Below are 20,010 nucleotides of genomic sequence, written 5' to 3' on the forward strand. Positions count from 1 at the left end.
TTTCCTTGGTGAATACCGGTGCAAAGTTCTCATTTAGGACAATGCCCACGTCCCCTGCCTCCAAGCACATGTTTCCTCTTTTATCCTTGAGTGGTCCTACCCACTGTCTAGTTACCCTCTTGCTCTTGATGTATGTATAGAATGCTTTCTCTTTAATGCTACTTGCCAAGGGCTTTTCACAGCCCCTCCTGGCTTTCCTAATTCCCTTCTTGATTTCATTTCTGTCTTCTTTATATTCCTCAAGGGCTGTCTGCGATTTTAGCTTCCTAACCCTGACATCTGCTTGACTAAATTCACCAGCTCTCTCATAATCCAAGGTTCCCTTACCTTGCCATCCTTGTCCTTCCTTAGAACTGGTCCTGTACTCTGTGCAGTTGGGCTTTAGGCACCCTCCACGTCAGATGTGGATTTGCCCAAAAACTGCTGTTCCCAATTAACTCACCCTAGTTCCTGCCCAATACTCTCACAGTTTGCCCCGCTACAATTTAATACTCTCCCACAAGGTCCATTCCTATCCTTATTTACAGCTATTTTAAAACTTAAGGTGATCACTGTTTCATAAATTGGTATTGGTTTATTATTGTCACTTGTACCGAGGTACAGTGAAAAGTTTGTCTTACAAACCGACCGTACAGGTCAATTCATTACACAGTGCAGTTACATTGAGTTAGTACAGAGTGCATTGATGTAGTACAGGTAAAAACAATAACAGTACAGAGTAAAGTGTCACAGCTACAGAGAAAGTGCAGTGCAATGAATTGCAAAGTCACAACAAGGTAGATCGTGAGGTCATAGTCCATCTCATTGTATAAGGGAAACGTTCAATAGTCTTATCACAGTGGGGTAGAAGCTCTCCTTAAGTTTGGTGGTACGTGCCCTCAGGCTCCTGTATCTTCTACCTGATGGAAGAGGAGAGAAGATAGAATGTACCAGGTGGGTGGGGTCTTTGATTATGCTGGCTGCTGCACAAAGACAACGAGAGGTAAAGACAGAGTCCAAGGAGGGGAGGCTGGTGTCCATGATGTGCTGGGCTGTGTCCACAGCTCTCTGCAGCTTCTTGCGGTCTTGGGCAGAGCAGTTGCCATACCAAGCTGTGATACATCCAGATAGGATGCTTTCTATGGTGCAATGTTTCTATGGTATAAATGTTCTCCCACTGAAAGGTCAGTCACCTTGCAGGCTCATTTCCCAACACCAGGCCCAGTACAGCCCCTCTTCTAGTTGGACTATCTACATACTGATTTAAGAAACCCTCTTGGGTGCACCTAACAAATTTTGCCCTGTCTAACTCCCTTGCACTAAGGAGGTCCCAGTCTATATTGGGGAAGTTGAAGTCACTCACTACAACCATGTTGTTTTTGTACCTTTCCCTAATCTGCCTGCACATCAGTTCCTTAATGTCCCGCTAGCTGTTGGGGGGTCTGCAGTATAATCTCATCAGAGTGACTTCTTATTTTTGAGTTCTATCCATATGTGAGGATTCAGTGGGTGAGCCCTCCATTATGTACCCTTGGAGTACAGCTGTGATATTTCGCTGATTAGTACTTGCAACTTCTCCCCTCTTTTACCTCCCTCTCGATCTCTTCTGAAACATCAAAACCCTGGAACATTAAGCATCCAGACTTGTCCCTCCCTCAACCAAGTCTCTGTAATGGCCACAACATCATAGTTCCACGTTCTAAGTTCATCCCCCTTGTTCTTAATAGTCCTTGCATTAAATTAAGCACACTTTGATCCTTGCTCCTGCCTGTCCTTCCTCACAGACTTACTAGTCATGACATCTACCCTCTCCCTCAGCCCCTCCACTTTCTGACCTGGTGCTCTGGTTCCCACTCAATTCTGTATTAACTCCCAGCCACCCACCACCTGCCAATCTCATTTAAACCCTCCCTAGCAAATTTGCCCACCAGGATATTTATTCCCCTCCAGTTCAAGTACAAGTCGTCCCTCCTGTGCAGGTCACCACTGTCCCAGAAGAGATCCCAATGGTTTTGAATCCCTTCCCCCTGCACCAACTCTTCAGCCATGCATTTATCTGCCATATCCTTCTATTCTTACTCTCAGTAGTACATGGTACTGGGAGTAATCCAGAGATTACTATTCTTGAGGTCCTGTTTGTTAACCTCTTTCCTAATTCCGTACATTCACTCTGCAGGTCTTTCTCTACCAATGTCATTTCAGACAATATGTGGGATTTCTCAATTTGATAACCAATACATTCACAATTTCCATAGCCACTTCCTTCAAACCTTCTATCAATGTCATCTTGGACTGCATGTTTGCCAGGAGGGTCTGGAAAGGGGTGCATTGGTCTTTGTTGAGCTTCATCCCAAGGTATTGCCCAGTGCAGAACTCTGTGCTCTGTGGGCTGTTCCCAGGGGGACACAGACAAACATCGGGAGCTGCTGGAAGACCATTAACTGGTTAAAGATGCACTTTGGTTTGCTGGGAACTTTTTTTTAGCCCCTTAAGAGTCAAGACGGGAGGAAAGCAGGTTTAGAGTGAATGAGGAGCCCAAAGAAAATAGCGTTAATAAAAATTAACGAGACTGAAAGGCTATAAATCTCGAGGACTTGATGACTGCACCCAAGGGGTTTGAAGGAGGTGGCTATGGAGATTGTGAATGTACTGGTTGTCATCTTCAGAAATTCCAGGTATTGGGAGACAGTAAATGTCTTGGAGTCGTGCAGCACAGAAACTAGCCTTTCACCCCCCCGTGTCTGCGCCCATCTATGTGAAATAATGTACTGGTTGTCATCTTCAGAAATTCCAGGTATTGGGAGACAGTAAATGTCTTGGAGTCGTGCAGCACAGAAACTAGCCTTTCACCCCCCCCCCCCCGTGTCTGCGCCCATCTATGTGAAAAACACGGAGAGAAAACGGGAAGTGTAGACCAGTCAGCCTGGCCTTTTGTCTGTATTATTAAGGAAGTGGCATGAAGAAAATAACAATATGATTAGGCAGAGTTGACATGGGTTTATGAAATGAAATCGTGTTTGACAAATCTGTTAGAGGGGAATCTCTGAGTCGAATTGGTAAGGCCAAACTAGTTGCTAGTATGAGTTTTCAGAAGGCTTGTTGAGGTGTCACACATGAGATTATTAGTCATAGTTTGACTGCGTGATATTGGGGGTGATATATTGCTGTGGGAGATCAAGGATTAATTAACAGATAGAAAGCACTGAGTAGGAATGAACAGGAATGGGTTATTCTTGGTTTTGCAAGCTGACCCTAATGAGTTGCTGCAGAGATTTGTGCTGATGATTCATAGCTGGGTAGCAGTAAGGAGTGAGAGGCAGATCAAAGTAAATGCAGGTTAAGCTAATTGGCAAGGACGCGGCTGATGGAATACAATGAATCAACGTCAGTAGAAAAAATAGAAAAGCGAAGTATTTTTTATCTGGTAGGAGCTTGAAAGGTGTTAGTTTTCAAAGGGACCTGATTAATATGCAGATACAGCATGTACTTGGGTAAATGGTATGTTGTCCTTTACTGCAAGAGGACTTGTGTACAGCGTCTTGCTTCATTTGGAGGCACAGATGCTGGAACCTGGAGTAAAAAACAAATTGCTGGAGGAACTCAGCAGATTGAGCAGCATCTATGGAGGCAGAGGGATGGTTGACATTTTGGGTCGAGACCCTGCATCAGGAGCAAGAGTGTAGAGGGGAGTTGGCTGGTATAAAGAGGATAGAGGGAGGGTGGAGACGGGAGCTGGTAGGTGATAGGTAGAACCAGGAGAGGTGGGGGATGATGGGCCGATGGAGCCAGTGGGAGAGGGTGACAAATTTAGGTCTGTCCAGTCCCCAACTCTGTTCCCCGTTATCTGGATTCATCACCCTGCCCCACTGGGTTCCATCTGCACATCAGCACCTTCTGCCCCCTCCCCCCCCCATTTTCAGGAAACATGGCCTCCCCTCTACTGTTGTTGATGGAGGCCTCACTTGCGTTTACTCCCTTTCCCAGAATTCTGTTCTCGCCCCCTCCACCCCCCCACCCCCACCCCCACCCCCACCACCACCAATGGCATAGACACAGAGTTCCCTTTTGTCCTACCAGCATCCACATACAGCACATTGTCACTTCTGCCAGCTGCAATGGGATTGCACCACCGGTCACACCTTCCCCTCCCACCCCTTTCCAGTTTCTGTGGGGACCATTCTTTCCTTGATTTCCTGCTCTGCTCATCTCTTTCCCACCTTGCCCCCACCCTATGTTCCCTGGCACTTTCTCCTGAACTGCAGCAGGTGCACCACCTGTCCCTACACCTCCTCCCTCACCACCATCCAAGGACCTAAACAGCCCTTCCAGATCAGGCAAGGTTTCGCCTGCACCTCCTCCAACCTTGTCTGCTGCATTTAGTGCTCCTGATGTGGCCTCCTCTACAGCGGTGAGATGAAGTGTAGGGTAGGCGACCATTTTGTGGAACACCCACGCTCCGTCTGCAGTGGCCATCTTGAGCTCCCGGTTACATGGCCATTTCAACTCCCCTCTCCATTCCCACACTGACCTGTCTGTCCTCGGTGTCCTTCACTGCCAGGGTGAGGCCCAACACAAACTAGAAGAACAACACCTCATATTCCACCTGGGTTGTCTGCAACCCGATGGTGCAAACATTGAATTCTCCAACTTCAGGTAACCCACATTCCCCATGCTCCTTTCTCTCTCTGTCTGATCCACCCAGCTTATCCCCTGCCCCACAGTTCCATCATTTGTCACCCACACATTATATCTCCAGGTTTTCACCCGTACCGCAACTGGTTCCTTCTGCCCATCATCCTTCCATATCTGGTTCCACCAATCACCTCCCTTACTTATCAGATCCAGTATCTGAAGCCTCCTTTCACTCCACATATCAGCTTCTAGCCTGTCTTTTGTTTCACCTTCCCTCCCCCTACCTGGCTCCTTCTGCCTCATTTTATTCTCTCCCTCCTTATCTGTCTCTACCTATCACCCACCAGCTGCCATCTCCCAACTCCACAGCTCCCTCCCCCACCCGGCTCCATCTGCCCATCATCTCCCTCCTACCAGCCCCTGCCCCACACTCCCACTCATCGCTACATCCCCTCTACACTCTCTGTCCTGATACAAGGCCTTGACCAAAAAATGTTGACCACCCCTCTGCCCCCACAGATGGAATCTGCTCGACCCACTGAGCTCCTCCAGCAGTTTGTTTTTTGCTCTAGAAATAATTCTGCTGGACTTGGAACAGTAAATGTATGTATTGAAAACTGCAGAGAAGTTTTGAGTCTGCAGCACAAAAAGATCTGCCAATGGCAGGGTGCATTTTCCACACAATCCTTGCCCCTTGATCCACCTAGTTTTTATTTATATAACGCTATGATGCTGGAGGAACTCAGTAGGCCAGGCAGCATCTGTGGAGAAAAGCAGGTGGTCAACATTTCGGGTCAGGACCCTTCTTAGTTGTGGGCATAGTTTGCTGTGTTGGTGCTGGAAGCGTGGCGACACTTGTGGGCTGCCCCCAGAGCACTCAATGCAAAAGATGCATTTCACCGTGTGTTTCAATGTACATGTGACTAATAAAGATATCATATCTTATCTTCAGGACTGAAGATAGGAAAAGGGGAAGCCCAATATATAAGAGGGAAAAGCAAAGCAGTGATAGGTGGACAAAAGAGGGGAGGTGGGGTGGGTCTGAGCCTGAGTGAACACATGGTCGAGGAGCTGGAGAGCAGAGGAGATCAGAGGGGGAGCAGTGAGCGAGGGACTTGCGAAGCTCCCGTCGAAGAGAGGAAGAAAACTTCTTCCTGCTTGACGGTCTGCTTCTCTCCACGGATGCTGCCTGCCCTGCTGAGTTCCTCCAGCATCGTGGTGTTTTTCATCTGGATTCCAGCATCTGCAGTCCTTTGTTTCTCTTTTATTTATATAATGTCTTTAAGCAAATAAAATGTTCTAAAGTGCTTTGAAGCAATGTTATTAATAAAACCTTTGACTGAGCCCAAATTAGGGCTTTTGGGTTATGTCTCACACAGGCAGAGAGGTTTAATAAAGGAATTGCAGAGTTGAGGTTCCCAGCGGCATCAGGCACAGTCTCCGGTGATAAAGTGATTAATTTTGGAGATGACAAAAAGGCTGGAGAAAGTGGAAAGGGATTGCAGAGGTTGGTCGGCCATGGAAAGGTTTGAAAGTAAAGGTGCACGTTGTAAATTAGAAGCATTGTTTAATGAGCAGTTATTGTAGGAGTGTAGCCCATTGATGATGGGTGAGCAGGATTTGGTGTGAGGTGGGGCATGGGTGACTGAGGCTTGGTTGCCCTGAAGTTCCAATGGGGTAGAGTGAGGCAGGTTGATTAGAATTGCATTGGAAAAGCCAGACTAAGCAGTAATGAAGCAATGGATGAGTATTTCAACCAAAGGGAGCTGAGCTGAGTGGGGTCAGGCAATATTATGGAGGTAGAAATAGCTGGTGTAAGTAATGGCAAGGAGATGTATTGTAAAGATCATCACAGGATCAAACGTTATACCAAGGGTGTGAACTGTGTGGTTCAGTCTTATTAGTCACCAGAGAGAGAGATTTAGGAGGTGGTTAGGGAACAGAACTGATGACCTGGCGTGAGGCAGTGGCTTCTGTCACTGAGACATAGACCTATACAGCACAGAAATGGACCCTTTGGCCAACTCGTCCATGCTGACCCTGATGCCTAACTACACAAATCCTATTTGCCTGCATTAGGCCAGTATCCGCTCATGCCTTTCCGATCTGTGTACCTGTCAAAATGCCTTCTTAAACATTGTAATTGTATCTGCCTCTACCACCTCCTCTGGCAGCTCATTATACCCACCACCTTCTGCGTGGAAACCTTACCCCTCAGATCCACTTTAGATTTCTCCCTTCTTACCGTAAACCCGTACCCTCCAGTTGTAGACTCCCCTACTCAGGGAGAAAGGGTCTTCCTTGTGTTCAGTCATGTGAAATTCTTATCAGTAGTGAATTTTGGGCAAATAGACTGACAAGGGCAGTGATGAGATAGAACTGGGTATCGTTAGGGTACAACAGAAACGCACAATGTGTTGTGGATGTGGATAGTCATAGGTGAGGCAATGGAAGACTGAAGGATGGCTAATGTTGTGCCTTTAGTTAAGGGCAGAAAGGATAAATCAGGGAATCATAAGCGGGATGGGAAAGTTAGTGAAGGGATTGAGGGACATTGTATCAGAAAGAAGTAATTACGCCAGAACTTTGCAGTCACAGTGTGAAGGATTGTAGTATACACCTGTTGATCCAATTTTGCTCTTGCCCTTGGGAGCTTGGATGCACTGTCAGACTGTTTGCAACAGCTGATTTGTTCTCATCACTACAACCAATCTGGGTTTGTGTCTGGAACGGATGACTCCAAATCCCAACGTTACTATTGTCTAAGTATATTTTCAAATGACTGTTGTATTTCTTTACATTACTCCCGACTATTGTTACACCTTGAAAAATGGTATCAGTGTTATTTGTCAAAGCATGGATTTTGTCAGCAAGATTGCAAAGTCTATATGTACACATACATACAACATAAGCCTGAGAGGTTTTCACACCTGCATGTACAAAAATGCCGCATCGGAAGTCCCAGTTTGCACAACAGCGCATAAGAACTTTGGCTGCTGCTGAACATGTTTATACACTTAGTGCAATATACTGAGTTCTGTATTTTCTTTGTCCAACTAAGTTTGCACTCATTTTGTATCCTGTATATACCATTTTTTGCACTATTTGTGCTTGTGCAATTTCTCTGTCTGCGTTTATTGTATGTCCTCTGTTCTATGTATGTCCTCTGTTGTGTGAGTCTGGGGGAAACAACATTTCATTCCTCCATCTTTTACAACATATGGGTGAATAACAATAAAGTATAACTTGAAAAAATACATATCCGTTATAGTTTTAAGATGCAAATCCAGGTTTTACCAAGCTAAGTTCCTGATCATCCAGTACAAGTTTTGATGTCTCTCAGATAATTGGAGCTGTTTCTTGGGTAGCTGTAGAACTCCAAGCCACAATGCCTCTATGACAAGTAGATAACAAGTTTACCACCGAGAGACACATCTTCCCCTTTCAGCATTTTGCAGGGACCATGCTCTTCATAACTCCCTGGCCCACCAACTGCGCCCCGTCTTATGGACTTTATCTCGCAACACTTGTCCTTTCACCTCTTTCCTTCTCAGACCCAGGGATCCAAACAGCCTTTTCTGACAAAGGAATGATCTACTTGCAGCTCTTTTAATCATCTGTATTGCATTCAGCATTTGCAATGTGATCTCCTCTGCACTGTAAAAACCAGACACCGATTGGGGGATGGCTTTGCAAAGCGCCTCTGTTCAGTCCACAGGCGACCCTGAGCTTCCCATTGGTGCCACTTCAATTCTCCGTCCCATTTCCCACGCTGACCTTCAGTCTGCGGCCTCCTGCACTGTTACAGTGTTTGAGGAACAGCACCTCACTTCTCGGGGCATGTTACAGTCTTCTGGACTTGATCTCGAATTAAATAACTTCAATTAACAATTTCTGTCTGTATCAATTGTCAATTTGTGATGTTGGCTCAGCTTGTTTGTGTTTATTCCTTTGGGAGTAGAGGACGTGTCCAGACTGACGTGTCTTCCTGCTCTGCATTTCACAACTTCTGCATTCTCTTGTCTACGCTCTTTTGTCCATGTTCTCCTCCTCCCTGCTGCTTAACGAGCTTCTTTTGTCTCCCACCCAGTTCTGACAAAGGGTCTTCACCCTGATACCTTGACTCCTTTTCTTCCCGCCAATGTGGTCTGACCTACTGAGTATTTCCAGCATTTTCTGTGTTCATTTTAGATTTCCAGCATCTGCATTTTTTTCACTAACAAGTTTTCCATCTGTCTCTTGATATTGAGGGAGATACCCTTGGTTTTAATTACAGCAGGCAGCTGCTTGTCTTTGTTTCTGAATTGTGACATAGTGTGTGTCCTTGTCATCCTTTGCTGAGTGTGTCCATAGTTTGTTGTTTCACTATTCTATTAACTCTTTAATTTGAAAAGTTTTGCTCAGAGGAACCTGTCCTCATTTTTTTTTTCCATGCCTTGAATGATCCATACAAGCTTTTGTAAAGTACAGTGTTCAATTGTTCTAAAAATTGTTTCAAATTTAAGGTCAATGCAATTATTGCACAAAGACACCAAAGACAGCAAATACTCTTCCTCTGAACCTTGCTCTACTTCATTTCCCAGGGATCTGGCACTTGATGAAAAGCAGAAAAAAAATGCAAATGTATGGAATGAAATTGCTGGGAGTTGTCACAGGTCAGGCAGTACCTGTGGGGAGAGAGACAGAATTTAAAAAGTGGGAGAGAACAGGCTACAAGGGAATGGGATTGATGCTGCATGGACTGGATGGGCCGAATGATTGGCTCCTATGTCGAAAGGAAATATGGAAAATAACTTTTCAGGTCTTGCATCTTCTTTAGGACGTTTTGAGATGGGCGTATTAAATAACCTCCTCATTGCATAAACAAGCAATTTAGAAAACCTTTCTAAAGCTCAAAGATTTCTTTGTATTTATTCTGTAGTTAATTTGTTCTATAGAGAAAAGAGTCCCATCCTGTCCATTTTGAGGCATGATCTTCTGGTTCTGATATTATTTTAGAAAATCTTTCTGCAGCCTTTCAATGCCATGCTTCGATATTTGTTTTAGATTATGGTAACCTGAACTATTCAGTTGTAGTGCACAAGTATAACATAGTTTCTGTTTTTTTTGTTGAACCCCAGTTTGGTTAAGTTTAAGGCCTTTTTAACCTGCGCAATGACTTGTAGTATTCCTACAGATCCTTCTTTCTTTAACTCCTCAGTGCAATCCTTTTGGGATTTTTATCACAGTATTGAAATAAGTTACTGTACTTCTGCTGTAGTGAAGTGTTTGACTGTCCTTAATGCACACAAAGCCAATTAAATTCTTTGGTTTCCTTGCAGAGCGATCCTGGAAACTTGCCAATTTTTGAACAACTGGGATTTGACCAGAGTTCAGATTTCTCAGACACACCATTCCAGCAGAAATTGGATGAAGCCAAAGAGCAGATTAAACGGGAGATCAGGAAAGAGTTGAAGATAAAAGAAGGTGCGGAGAACTTGCGGAAAGTGACAACTGACAAAAAGAACCTGTCCAATGTGGAACATGTCCTGAAAAACTCCAATCGAAAACTGGAGAAGTTACACGAGCAGCTGCAGGACCTCAATGCACATATTGTGGTGAAGGATCCCGAGGAACTGCAAGGTAATGGCTGGAGTGTCTTGTATATAGGTAATGTGTAGAAAGTAAGTTCTGGGTTGTTCCTCAGTACTGTATTCCTTGGACAAAATGTAATGTGCAGACCCAATTTCTGAGAATTCCTGGCCTGCAACTGATCAAATGGAGAAGGCAAATGGCTCCAAGAACATTGGGAACATGTGGAAGCTCAGCAAAAAATAGGAAGTGGCTCCCACCTCCCAAACTACTGCCCACCTCCTGCTCCTCTTGTGACAGAGTCTGCTGGACTTGATTGGCCTCTTCCATCACCTCCAAACCTACAGAGCTGGAGTGGAAGTACGTAACAGCCCTGAGGAGGTGCCTGAGACGAAGAAGATTTAAATCTGAAGAATCCATCCTCTATCAAGAACCTACCAAGCCTGAAAAAAGAACATGCATGGTTTTATTTCCACTCTCAAATTCCATATATAGCTAGCATTCTTCAGTTAATTAGCTCAGAGTGCTTCCACTAAAACCATTGGGCTGCTTCAGGACAAAGGTGGCATCAGAATCAATCAGCACCTTCCAAAGGATATGCACGGGCATGTGAGAACAATGCGCAGGACTGTGGGAATGGGAGAGAAAGGAACTGATGAGATTGTTCTTCAAGGAACTGGGCATAGACTTAATGCTGAGGACTGTGGGAATGGGAGAGAAAAGGAACTGGGCATAGACTTAATGCTGGCTTCCTGTGCTGTAACAATACTGACTGAATGACTCTCTCATTGTGCCCTGCCAGTTCCAGAGACTGCCAGTTCAAGCGTCAGCATCCTGGTGCTGCTGTTCCCAAGCACTGTTTCAGAGCTGGCATTAGAACTGAATTGTGAGAGTGAGAGTGACTGCCCTTGTCATCAAAGCAACATTTGACTGAGGTGAATGATGCCCACTTCAGAGTTGTACCTCACCCGTGGAAGATGGCTGTTGGAGATCAGTCATCTTCAGCTGCTTCATCAGTGATCTTCCTCCCATTGCAATGTCGGAAGTGGGATGTTTGCTGATGATTACACAATGTTCAATTCTATTTGAACTCCTTGCCGACTGAAGCAGTCCACGCCTGTGTGTAACAAGAACTAGATAACATTCAGGCATGGCCTGATAAATGATTAGTAGCATTTGTGTCTCAAAAGTGCCAGTCAGTGACTCTGTGGGGGTAAAAACAGAGATTCTGACCACCTACCGTGGATACTCAATGGCATTACCGTTGCAGAGTCCCCCACCATCCGTACTCTGTGGGTGACTATTGACCAGCGGCTCAACGAAATTTAACTTGTTCAAGTGAGAAGTGATGTATTTTGGGAAGTTAAACCAGGACAGGATTTGCACATTAAATGACAGGGCCCTGGGGAGTGTTGTAGAACAGAGAGACCTAGTTCTCTGAAAGTGGTGTCACAGGTAGAGAGAAGGTGAAGACACTGGTGAAGGAGGTGTTTTGACGTGCTTACCTTCATTGGTTAGGTCATTAAGTACAGGAGTTGGGATATCACGTTACAGTTGCACAAGACATTGGTGAGACTGCAGCTGGAGTATTGTGTGCCGTTCTGGTCGCCATTCTATGGGAAGGATGTGATTAAGCTAGAAAAGGTGCAGAAAAGATTCACGAGGATGTTGTCAGGACTGGAGGGCTTAAGTTATAAGGAGAGACTGGATAGGCTGGGACTGTTTTCCCTGGAGTGAAGGTCGCTAGGAGGTCATCGACTTGTACAGCATGGTGACAGGCCCTTTGTCCCATCTTGTCCATGCCGACCAAGATTATATCCAAGCCTACATTTGGCCCATAACCCTCTAAACCTTTTCTAATCACATTCCTGTCTAAATGTCTTTTAAACATTATTATTGTACCCGCATCTACCACTTTCTAACTTTGGCAGCTCGTTCCATATACTCACCACACTTTGTGTGGAAAAAGTTTCACCTCAGGTCCCTTTTAAATCTTGACCCTCTCACCTTAAATCTATGGGACTTCTAGACTCCCCTACCCTGGGTTAAAAAACTGTGACCATCCACCTTATCTACTCCCCTCATGATTCTATATACCTCTATAAGGTCACCTCTCAGCCTCTTGTGCTCCAGCCTATCCAGCCTCTCCCTCTAACTCAGGCCCTCAAGTTCTGGCAGCATCCTTGTGAATCTCCTCTTCACTCTTTCCAGCTTAACGACATCCTTCCTATAGCTAGGCTACCAGAACTGTACACAATGCTCCAAGTGTAGTCTCACTAGCGACTTGTACAGTTGCAACATGACATCCCAACTCCTGTGCTCAATGCCCTGACTGATGAAGGCAAGTTTGCCAATCATCTTCACCACCCTGTCGATCTCTGTCTTCACTTTCAGGGAACCGAACCTGTACCCCTAGGTCCCTCGGTTCTACAACATGTTATTAACTGTGTCAGTCCTGCCCTGGTTTAACTTCCCAAAGTGCAATACCTCGCACTTGTCCAAGTTAAATTCCATCTTCCAGTCCCTGGCCCACTTGCCAGTTCATCTAAATCCTGTTGTAATCTTAAATAATCTTCACTGTACACTACACCACCAGTTTTGGTGACATCTGCAAACTTACTAACCACATTAACCACATCATCCAGGTCACAACAGTGGACCCAGCACTGATCGCTGTGGCATGCCACTGGTCACAGGCCTCCAATCTGTAAACCAACTTTCCACTACCACCCTAGGGATTTGTTCACCTTAATATGCCCAAAGACTGGCAGTATCTCCTTTGCTGTAATGTGGATATGTTCCAGTACATCAGTATTCATTTCCCTTAATTCCTTAGCTTCCATGACCTTTTCCATGGTAAATACAGATGAGAAATATTCATTTAACACCTCGCCCATCTTCTGTGGCTGTGCACAAAGATGACCACATTGGTCATAAAGGGACCCCTATTCTTTCCCTTTTAATATACTTGTAGAATCTCTCGGGATTCTCCTTTACCTTATCTGCCAAAGCTATCACATGTCCTCTCTTTGCCCTCCTGATTTTCCTCTTAAGTGATCCTCCTACATCTTTTGTACTCCTCAAGGGACTTGCTTGATCCAAGCTGCCTATACCTGACATATGCCTCCTCCTATGAGGTGACCTCATAGAGGTTTATAAAATCACGAGGGGCATAGGGATTAGCTCAGGAAGATGTCTTGGTTTGCATGGATGAGTTGGGCTGAAGGGTCTCTTTCTATGGAACCAGCCACTGTGGCTACAAGAATTGGATATCCTAATATCACAAGGCCTTTCAACATCTGCAAGTCAAGAATGTGTGAAAAAACCCCTTCCCGGATAAGTGGAGTGTCAGCAAATTTGGAGAAGGTTGACATGATCCAGGATAGAGCAGGCTGCTTGATCGGCAGCCCATCCAGTCCTTCTACCACGTTGCACAGCGGGGTGCTGTGTGCACTCATTCTGGTTACTGTAACACCACCTCCCAAACTTGTGTCCTCTACTGCGAAGAATGCAATGGCACCAGGGGCAAGAGAGTATCATTACCTGCAGGTTTCCCGCCAAGTTGCACACTATCCTGGTCCTTTATCATCATTGGGTCTAAGTCATGGAAAGCCCTCCCCAGCAGCACTGTGTGAGTACCTTCAGCAGGACTACAGCTGTTTAAGAGGATGACTGACCTTTTCAAGGGTAATTAGGGATGGGCAATAAATGTTGGTCTTTTTAGCAGTGTCCAGATCCTGAACGTGTATAGAAGAGTTGATTAGTTATTACTGCCTCTCCTTATTCTTTCTTTCTTTTCAACCAGCCTACCTTATGTATAAGGTCTATTAGGAAATTTGTAAATTTTACCCATGTCTAACTTTTAGTCCCAGCATTAACCCCCTGGGGAACACACTCCACCATCCTTGGAGCTGAAAAATGACCCTTAATCACTCCTCTGTTTTTTTTTGCCCTGTTTCCTATCCTGACCTTCTAAATCCATGTGCCTCAATTTTACAAACCAGCCTTTTCTCATATTTCCTGATAACACAGAAGGAAGACATTCAACCCATCGAGTGTGCTGGCTGTCAGAGTACACTCCTCCCTTCCATTCCCCTACTTACCTCCTCGCGACCTATTCCCTGTCACATACACATCAGCTCCCCACTGATTCCCTGTCACATACACACTAACTCCCCACTGATTCTTCAGTTCATCATCCACACTCTGGTAACTTGCAGGAGCCAGTTAACGTCCTAGCATGTCTTTGGGAAGTGGGAGGACACTGGAGCATCTGGGGGAAGCTCGTCATCACATGAAGAACATGCAAACTCCACACAGACCCGAGTGAGTGAATGAAGCTGGCCCACTGGAGCTGTATACCTGCAGGATCACCTGTTGCAACACACTGTGCCGTCCACAAATTTATCAGACTCCACCTGAAAAATCCATCTAGACAGAATCTTTACATTCCCTTCATCAACTTTCCTCTGTACTTCACAAAACAAGCTCCATCAGGTTAGTCCAATATGATTAGCTGTGGCTATTCCAGTGCCTGACCAGATATCTCTTGAATCTTGTGATTATATCTGACTCCATCTCTGGCAGGAAGTTCCAGATATCAACTGTGTGGAAAAACTTTCCCCGCTGATCGCCTCTAAGCCTCCTTCCTCTCAGCTTAAAACCCATTCCCTCTTGTTTTAGGCACTCTGACCATAGGAAAAAGATTCTTACTACCTACCCTATCTGTGCCTCTCATATCTCCTTCACTCCAGGAAAAATAAACCCAGCCTCTCCTTGTAACTAACGTTCCCCAGTCCAGGCAACATCCTGGTGAATCTTCTCTGTCATGGGTAATGGATAGGGATCTGAAGGAAGGTAATTGTGGAACAGGGAATTGGGAATGAATAGTTCATTCCAAAAGACAAACTATTCTTTGTGGAGTCGATGGACTGAATGATCTTCTGTGCAGCAACACAGAGATTGTTTCTGAACCAGAGTGGAGAACAGGGAGAGTTTGATGGGCGTTCATAAACACAAAAGGCTTTGATTGAGTAAATTGAAAAGTTTTCCACTGGTAGGAGAGTGGGTGATAGAAGAGAGGAAATTTAAGGTGACCAATGAAACATCAATGGGGTGGGGGGGGGGGGGAGGGATTTGGACATTTTCCAAAGTGTGTTGTATCTTGCTAGAAAAATGATGAAAACAGATTTATTTGTAACTTTCAAAACAGTGATATATGGAGCCATAGAGCAATACAGCATGGATACAGGTCCTTCGGCTCAACCAACCCATGCCGGGCACGGTGCCCACCCAGCTACTATATATCCGGAAAGTAAAACTGTCCTGAGGAGGAAAGCTGACAGATGTGGGGTGGGTCCAAAGGACTCCTTTGCTTTGTGGTTCTACGTTGCTGCATAGTTAGTAGTGCTGCTCTGCCACTTCTAATTCTTCTTCTGTAATACTTAATGTTGGAAAAGCTAATGGGAAGCTCAATGTTTGTCAACTGTTTTCCAAGCATTGTAATTATTAACTCTTTGAAGTTGTAACGTGTTTGAAAACACACGGACAGGGCAGACCACCAGAGGTGCAGCACAGTGGTACACAGGGGGCAAGGAGTAGCCCTTGGAGGCCTCAACCTTGACTTTCCATGTCCTCAACACTGGCTCCAGACCCATGCAGTTGGATGGCATTAGGTCAAACAAGGACAAGGAAATCTCCTGATTACCACTTCCAATCACTGCTCCTCCATAGTGAACAACACTTGGAAGAAACACCTAAAAGCAGAATGTTCTTTGGGTGGGGACTTTACTGTTCTTCACCAAGGGTGGTTTTGCAGCACCAGCACAGATTGAGCTGGTTGAGTCCTGATGGACAAGGCTGCAGGAATGGGTCTGCGGATGTAGTGAGTGAAACACAAGGGATAAACTTATTTGACCTTGTCCTCACCAATCTACCTGTTGCTGATGCACCTGTCCCTAATGGCGTTGATTGAAGCACCCACTTTACCATCCTCGTGGAGATAACGTCCCATCTTCACACAGGGGACATCCTCCATTGTGTTGAGTGGCACTACAAAGGTGCTAAATGGGATAAACTCAGAACAGATCTGGCAGCTCTGAACTGGGCCTCTGAGGTGCTGTGGGCCATCAGCAGCACAGAAGTGTACAGTACCATAAATCTGTAACCTTATGGCCTGGTCTATGCCCACCTCTACCATTACTACCAAGCAGGGGGATCATGAGTAGTGCAGAAGCACACTGCAGGAGCAATACCAGGTATAATGAAAGATGAGGTGTGAATCTACTGAAGCTGCAATCCAGAACTGCATTTGTGCTAAACAGCAAGCAAGAGACAGAGATAGTCATCTCACAACCAATGGATCAGGTCAAAGCTCAGCAGTCCAACCACACAGGAAGATGAGGCTCCAGGAACCCACCATCACAGAAGCCAGTCTCCAGCCAATTTGATTCACAACATGATATCAAGAAATGTCTAAGGTTCAGCAAAGCTCTAGGATTGGGCTGTATCTCGGAAGTGGGTACAGAAAATCTGCACTTAAGAATTAGCTGTGCCTCTGGCCAAATATGCTTCAGTATAGTTTCATTACTGGTATCTACCCATAATGCAGAATGTTGTGCGAGTATGTCTTGTTCATAGAAAGCAGGACAAATCCAATCCACTAATTACCATATAGTCCGTCTACTCTTGATCATGAGCAAAGGAGGGGAGCTGTCACTGACAGTGCTTTTGAGTGGAATTTACTCACCAATAATCCACTCGTTGATTCCCAGTTTGGGCTTTCCCAGGACCACTGAGCTCCAGACCTCATTACACACTCGGTCCAAACATAGACTAAAGAGGTAAGGTGTGAGTGACTGCTCTTGAAATCAAGGCAATATTTGACTGAGTGAGGCATCACAGCACCCTGGTAAAATTGAAGTCATTGGTCGTCAAGGGGAAAACAGTCCGGTGGTTGGAATCATGGAAGAGATGTTTGTAATTGTTTGAGGCTAATCTCTCAGCTCCTGGACTACAGGAGATCACAGGGGCAGTGTCCTAGTCCCAACATCTGCTGTGTCATTAATGACCATGCTTCCATCATAAGGTCAGAAGTGAAGATATTCCCTGAAGATTGCTCAGTGTTCATTTCCATTTGAAACACTCAGCAAGTGAAGCAGCCTGAATGTAGCAAGACCTAGTTAATTCTCAGAGATGGGATGATAATTATCAAGTAACATTCCAGCTACAAAAGTGCCAGGCAATCACTATCTCCAACTTCCCATTTACCATTGCCAAATCCTCCACCATCAATAACATTGTTGGTGGGGGTTGGGTGATATCAATCAGAAGCATATAAGACAGATCAGATGCTGCATGTCCTGTGGTGAGCAACTCAACCTTCTGACGTCTAAATGACTTTCCACCACCTACAAGGCACATGTGGAATAGTCTTGCTTGGATGAATACAGCTCCAGCAACTCTTTAAAAAGCTTGACACCATCAAGGCAAGGCGACCTTGATTGGCATCCCCTCAACCACCCTAAACATGCATTCCCTCAACTAGCAGTTCAGGTAGCAGATGCATGGGAACATACTACTTGTAGGTTCTTTTCCTGATTTGGAAATATATTGCTATTCCTTCATTGTTGCTGGGTCTAAATCCTGGAACTCCCTGCCCAATGCCACTGTTGGAGCACCTTCACCAGAAGGACTACAGCAGGATTGTTGGGAAAGCTCATTGAGTTTTATGCTTCTGTTCCTAATGTAACAGTTTAATGCTTAACCAAGTAGATGAAATGTGTTTCAATGACTTGGTCTCAATTTTATTTACTTGAAACAATACAAATGAAGATCTGATTTTTTTTTTGTGTAGATGGACCTCAGTCTCCTGGTGCTTTAAGCCGGGAGGCTCGTTCGACCGCAAACAAGAACCGGATTGTAGCACTTGAAAAGCAGCTTGACATCGAGATGAAGGTGAAACAAGGAGCTGAAAATATGATCCAAACATACACCAGTGGACCCATGAAGGTAAGGAAGAACTTCCTGAAATTCAATCTTTGTATTTGCTGCTCTTTAACTCCTGATGGTTGGAAAGTTAGTTCAGGTTTTTGCAACAGGAAGTAAAACAGAAGTGTCCGTTCCAGCACCTTGAAGAGTAGAAGATGCCAATGTGTGATTACCTCAAAGTTGGGTGACCATCAGACACCGAATCTGGTCAGAGCAATGCCATGGCCTAATGGGATTGTAGGCCAGCATCAGCTGCGTAAAGTTACATGTGTGGATTCAAACGCATTGACACCTGCTCACACATTTAGTGCCCACATGTGCATTTTGACTACACATATAGGACACAGACAAATATGCACTCAGAATCGTTCAATAATAGCACAGCATGGTTGCAGCCCACCCTGACATGACATCCACACTGACCCTTTACCAGAGCAACTCTCTTGTTCCTTTTCCTGACCCTTTGTCTGTACTATGGCAAATTTTTCTTCATCATATGTTCATCCAATTCCCTTTTGAAGGCCACAGTGAAGCCTCCCTCCACCACATCTGCAAGATTCTTCCAGATTCTGCCTCAAATAAGTTTTTATTCATGTCATTGTCAATTCATTTTGCCTTTATTTTATACTTGTGACCTCAAGCCCTTGAGGAGCATATGAGCAGTGTTTGATGTCTCTGGGCCTGTACTTGATGAAGTTCAGAAGGATGAGGGGGAATCTCATTGAAACCGACCGGATACTGAAAGGCCTGGACAGAGTGGACGTAGAGAGGATGATTCCATTAGTAGGAGAGTCTCAGATCGGAGGGCACAGCCTCAGAATAAAGGGATGTCCCTTTAAAACTGAAATGAGGAGGCATTTCTTCAGACAGAGGGTGGTGAATCTGTGGAGTTGCCACAGAGGGCTGTGGAGGCCAAGCCATTGGGTGTATTTAAGGCAGAGATTGTTAGGCTTTTGATTGGTAAGGGGGCTAAAGGTTACAAGGTGAAGGCAGGAGTACGGAGTGGAAAAAAAAACAGCCATGATTGAATGGTGGAGCTGACTCAATGGGCCAAATGGCCTAATTCTGCTCCTATATCTTAAGCTCTTGACTTCTTCACCAAAGGCAGCAGGATCCCAATATACTCTCATGTTATATATTTCCATCAAACCTCCCATTACCTTTCTCTTCTCCAAGGGGAAACAGTCCCAGCCCGTGTAATCTGCCGTTGTCACTCCATCCCTCATCCTGTTATTTTAAGTCTTTTCTGAACTCTGTCTAATGCCTTCATATCCCTCCTATCTTCAACCAGAATTGAACACAATACTCTGGTTATAGCTGGGCCAGTGTGTTATAAAGGGTAAGCAAGACTGCCCTGTGTTTATACTCTAGCCTCTATTGATAAAGCCCAGATTACTTACTGCTTTCTGAACCTGCATTGCCACCCTCAGTCATCTGTTCATCTATAACCCCAAGTCCCTCTGCACTTGCGTCCCCGCTTAGACCAATTCCCATTTGTCTCTGCTCATTCTATCACCTCACGTTTTTGTATGTCGAGCTTCTTCTGCCACGTCTGCCTATTACATCAGCCTGTTTATATCTAGCTGCAATCTGTCACTACCCTCTTCACACTTTCGCAGCACTGCTAAGTTGTGTGTGAGCCAGTTACTTAGAAGTTGCGGGTTGCACCCCCCCCCCCCCCCCCCCCCCCCACGTCCAAGTCATTAATGTAGGTCAATGGAAGCAATGGCTCAAACACTGATCTTTGGGACCTTCCTTCAGTCCAAAAAACCATTCAGCTCAACCTTCTGTTGTCTGTTATTAGACAACATTGTATCCCTGCTATCAATGTCCCCTTTA

The 20,010-nt window shown here is 45.2% G+C and overlaps 1 protein-coding gene across 1 annotated transcript in view; it reads left to right on the forward strand.

The window, feature by feature from the left end:
- The window catches only part of pkn1a (protein kinase N1a), a 176,893-nt gene that overhangs the window by 19,464 nt on the left and 137,419 nt on the right, over positions 1-20,010 (forward strand). Inside the window, exons 2-3 of the mRNA XM_052042083.1 lie at positions 9,933-10,233; positions 18,038-18,192. Coding sequence (XP_051898043.1) covers positions 9,933-10,233; positions 18,038-18,192 — 456 coding nt within the window. The remainder of the gene's footprint in view (positions 1-9,932; positions 10,234-18,037; positions 18,193-20,010) is intronic.

The sequence above is a fragment of the Pristis pectinata genome, chromosome 31 (genome assembly GCF_009764475.1).
Source record: "Pristis pectinata isolate sPriPec2 chromosome 31, sPriPec2.1.pri, whole genome shotgun sequence".
Classification (NCBI taxonomy): Eukaryota; Metazoa; Chordata; class Chondrichthyes; order Rhinopristiformes; family Pristidae; genus Pristis; species Pristis pectinata.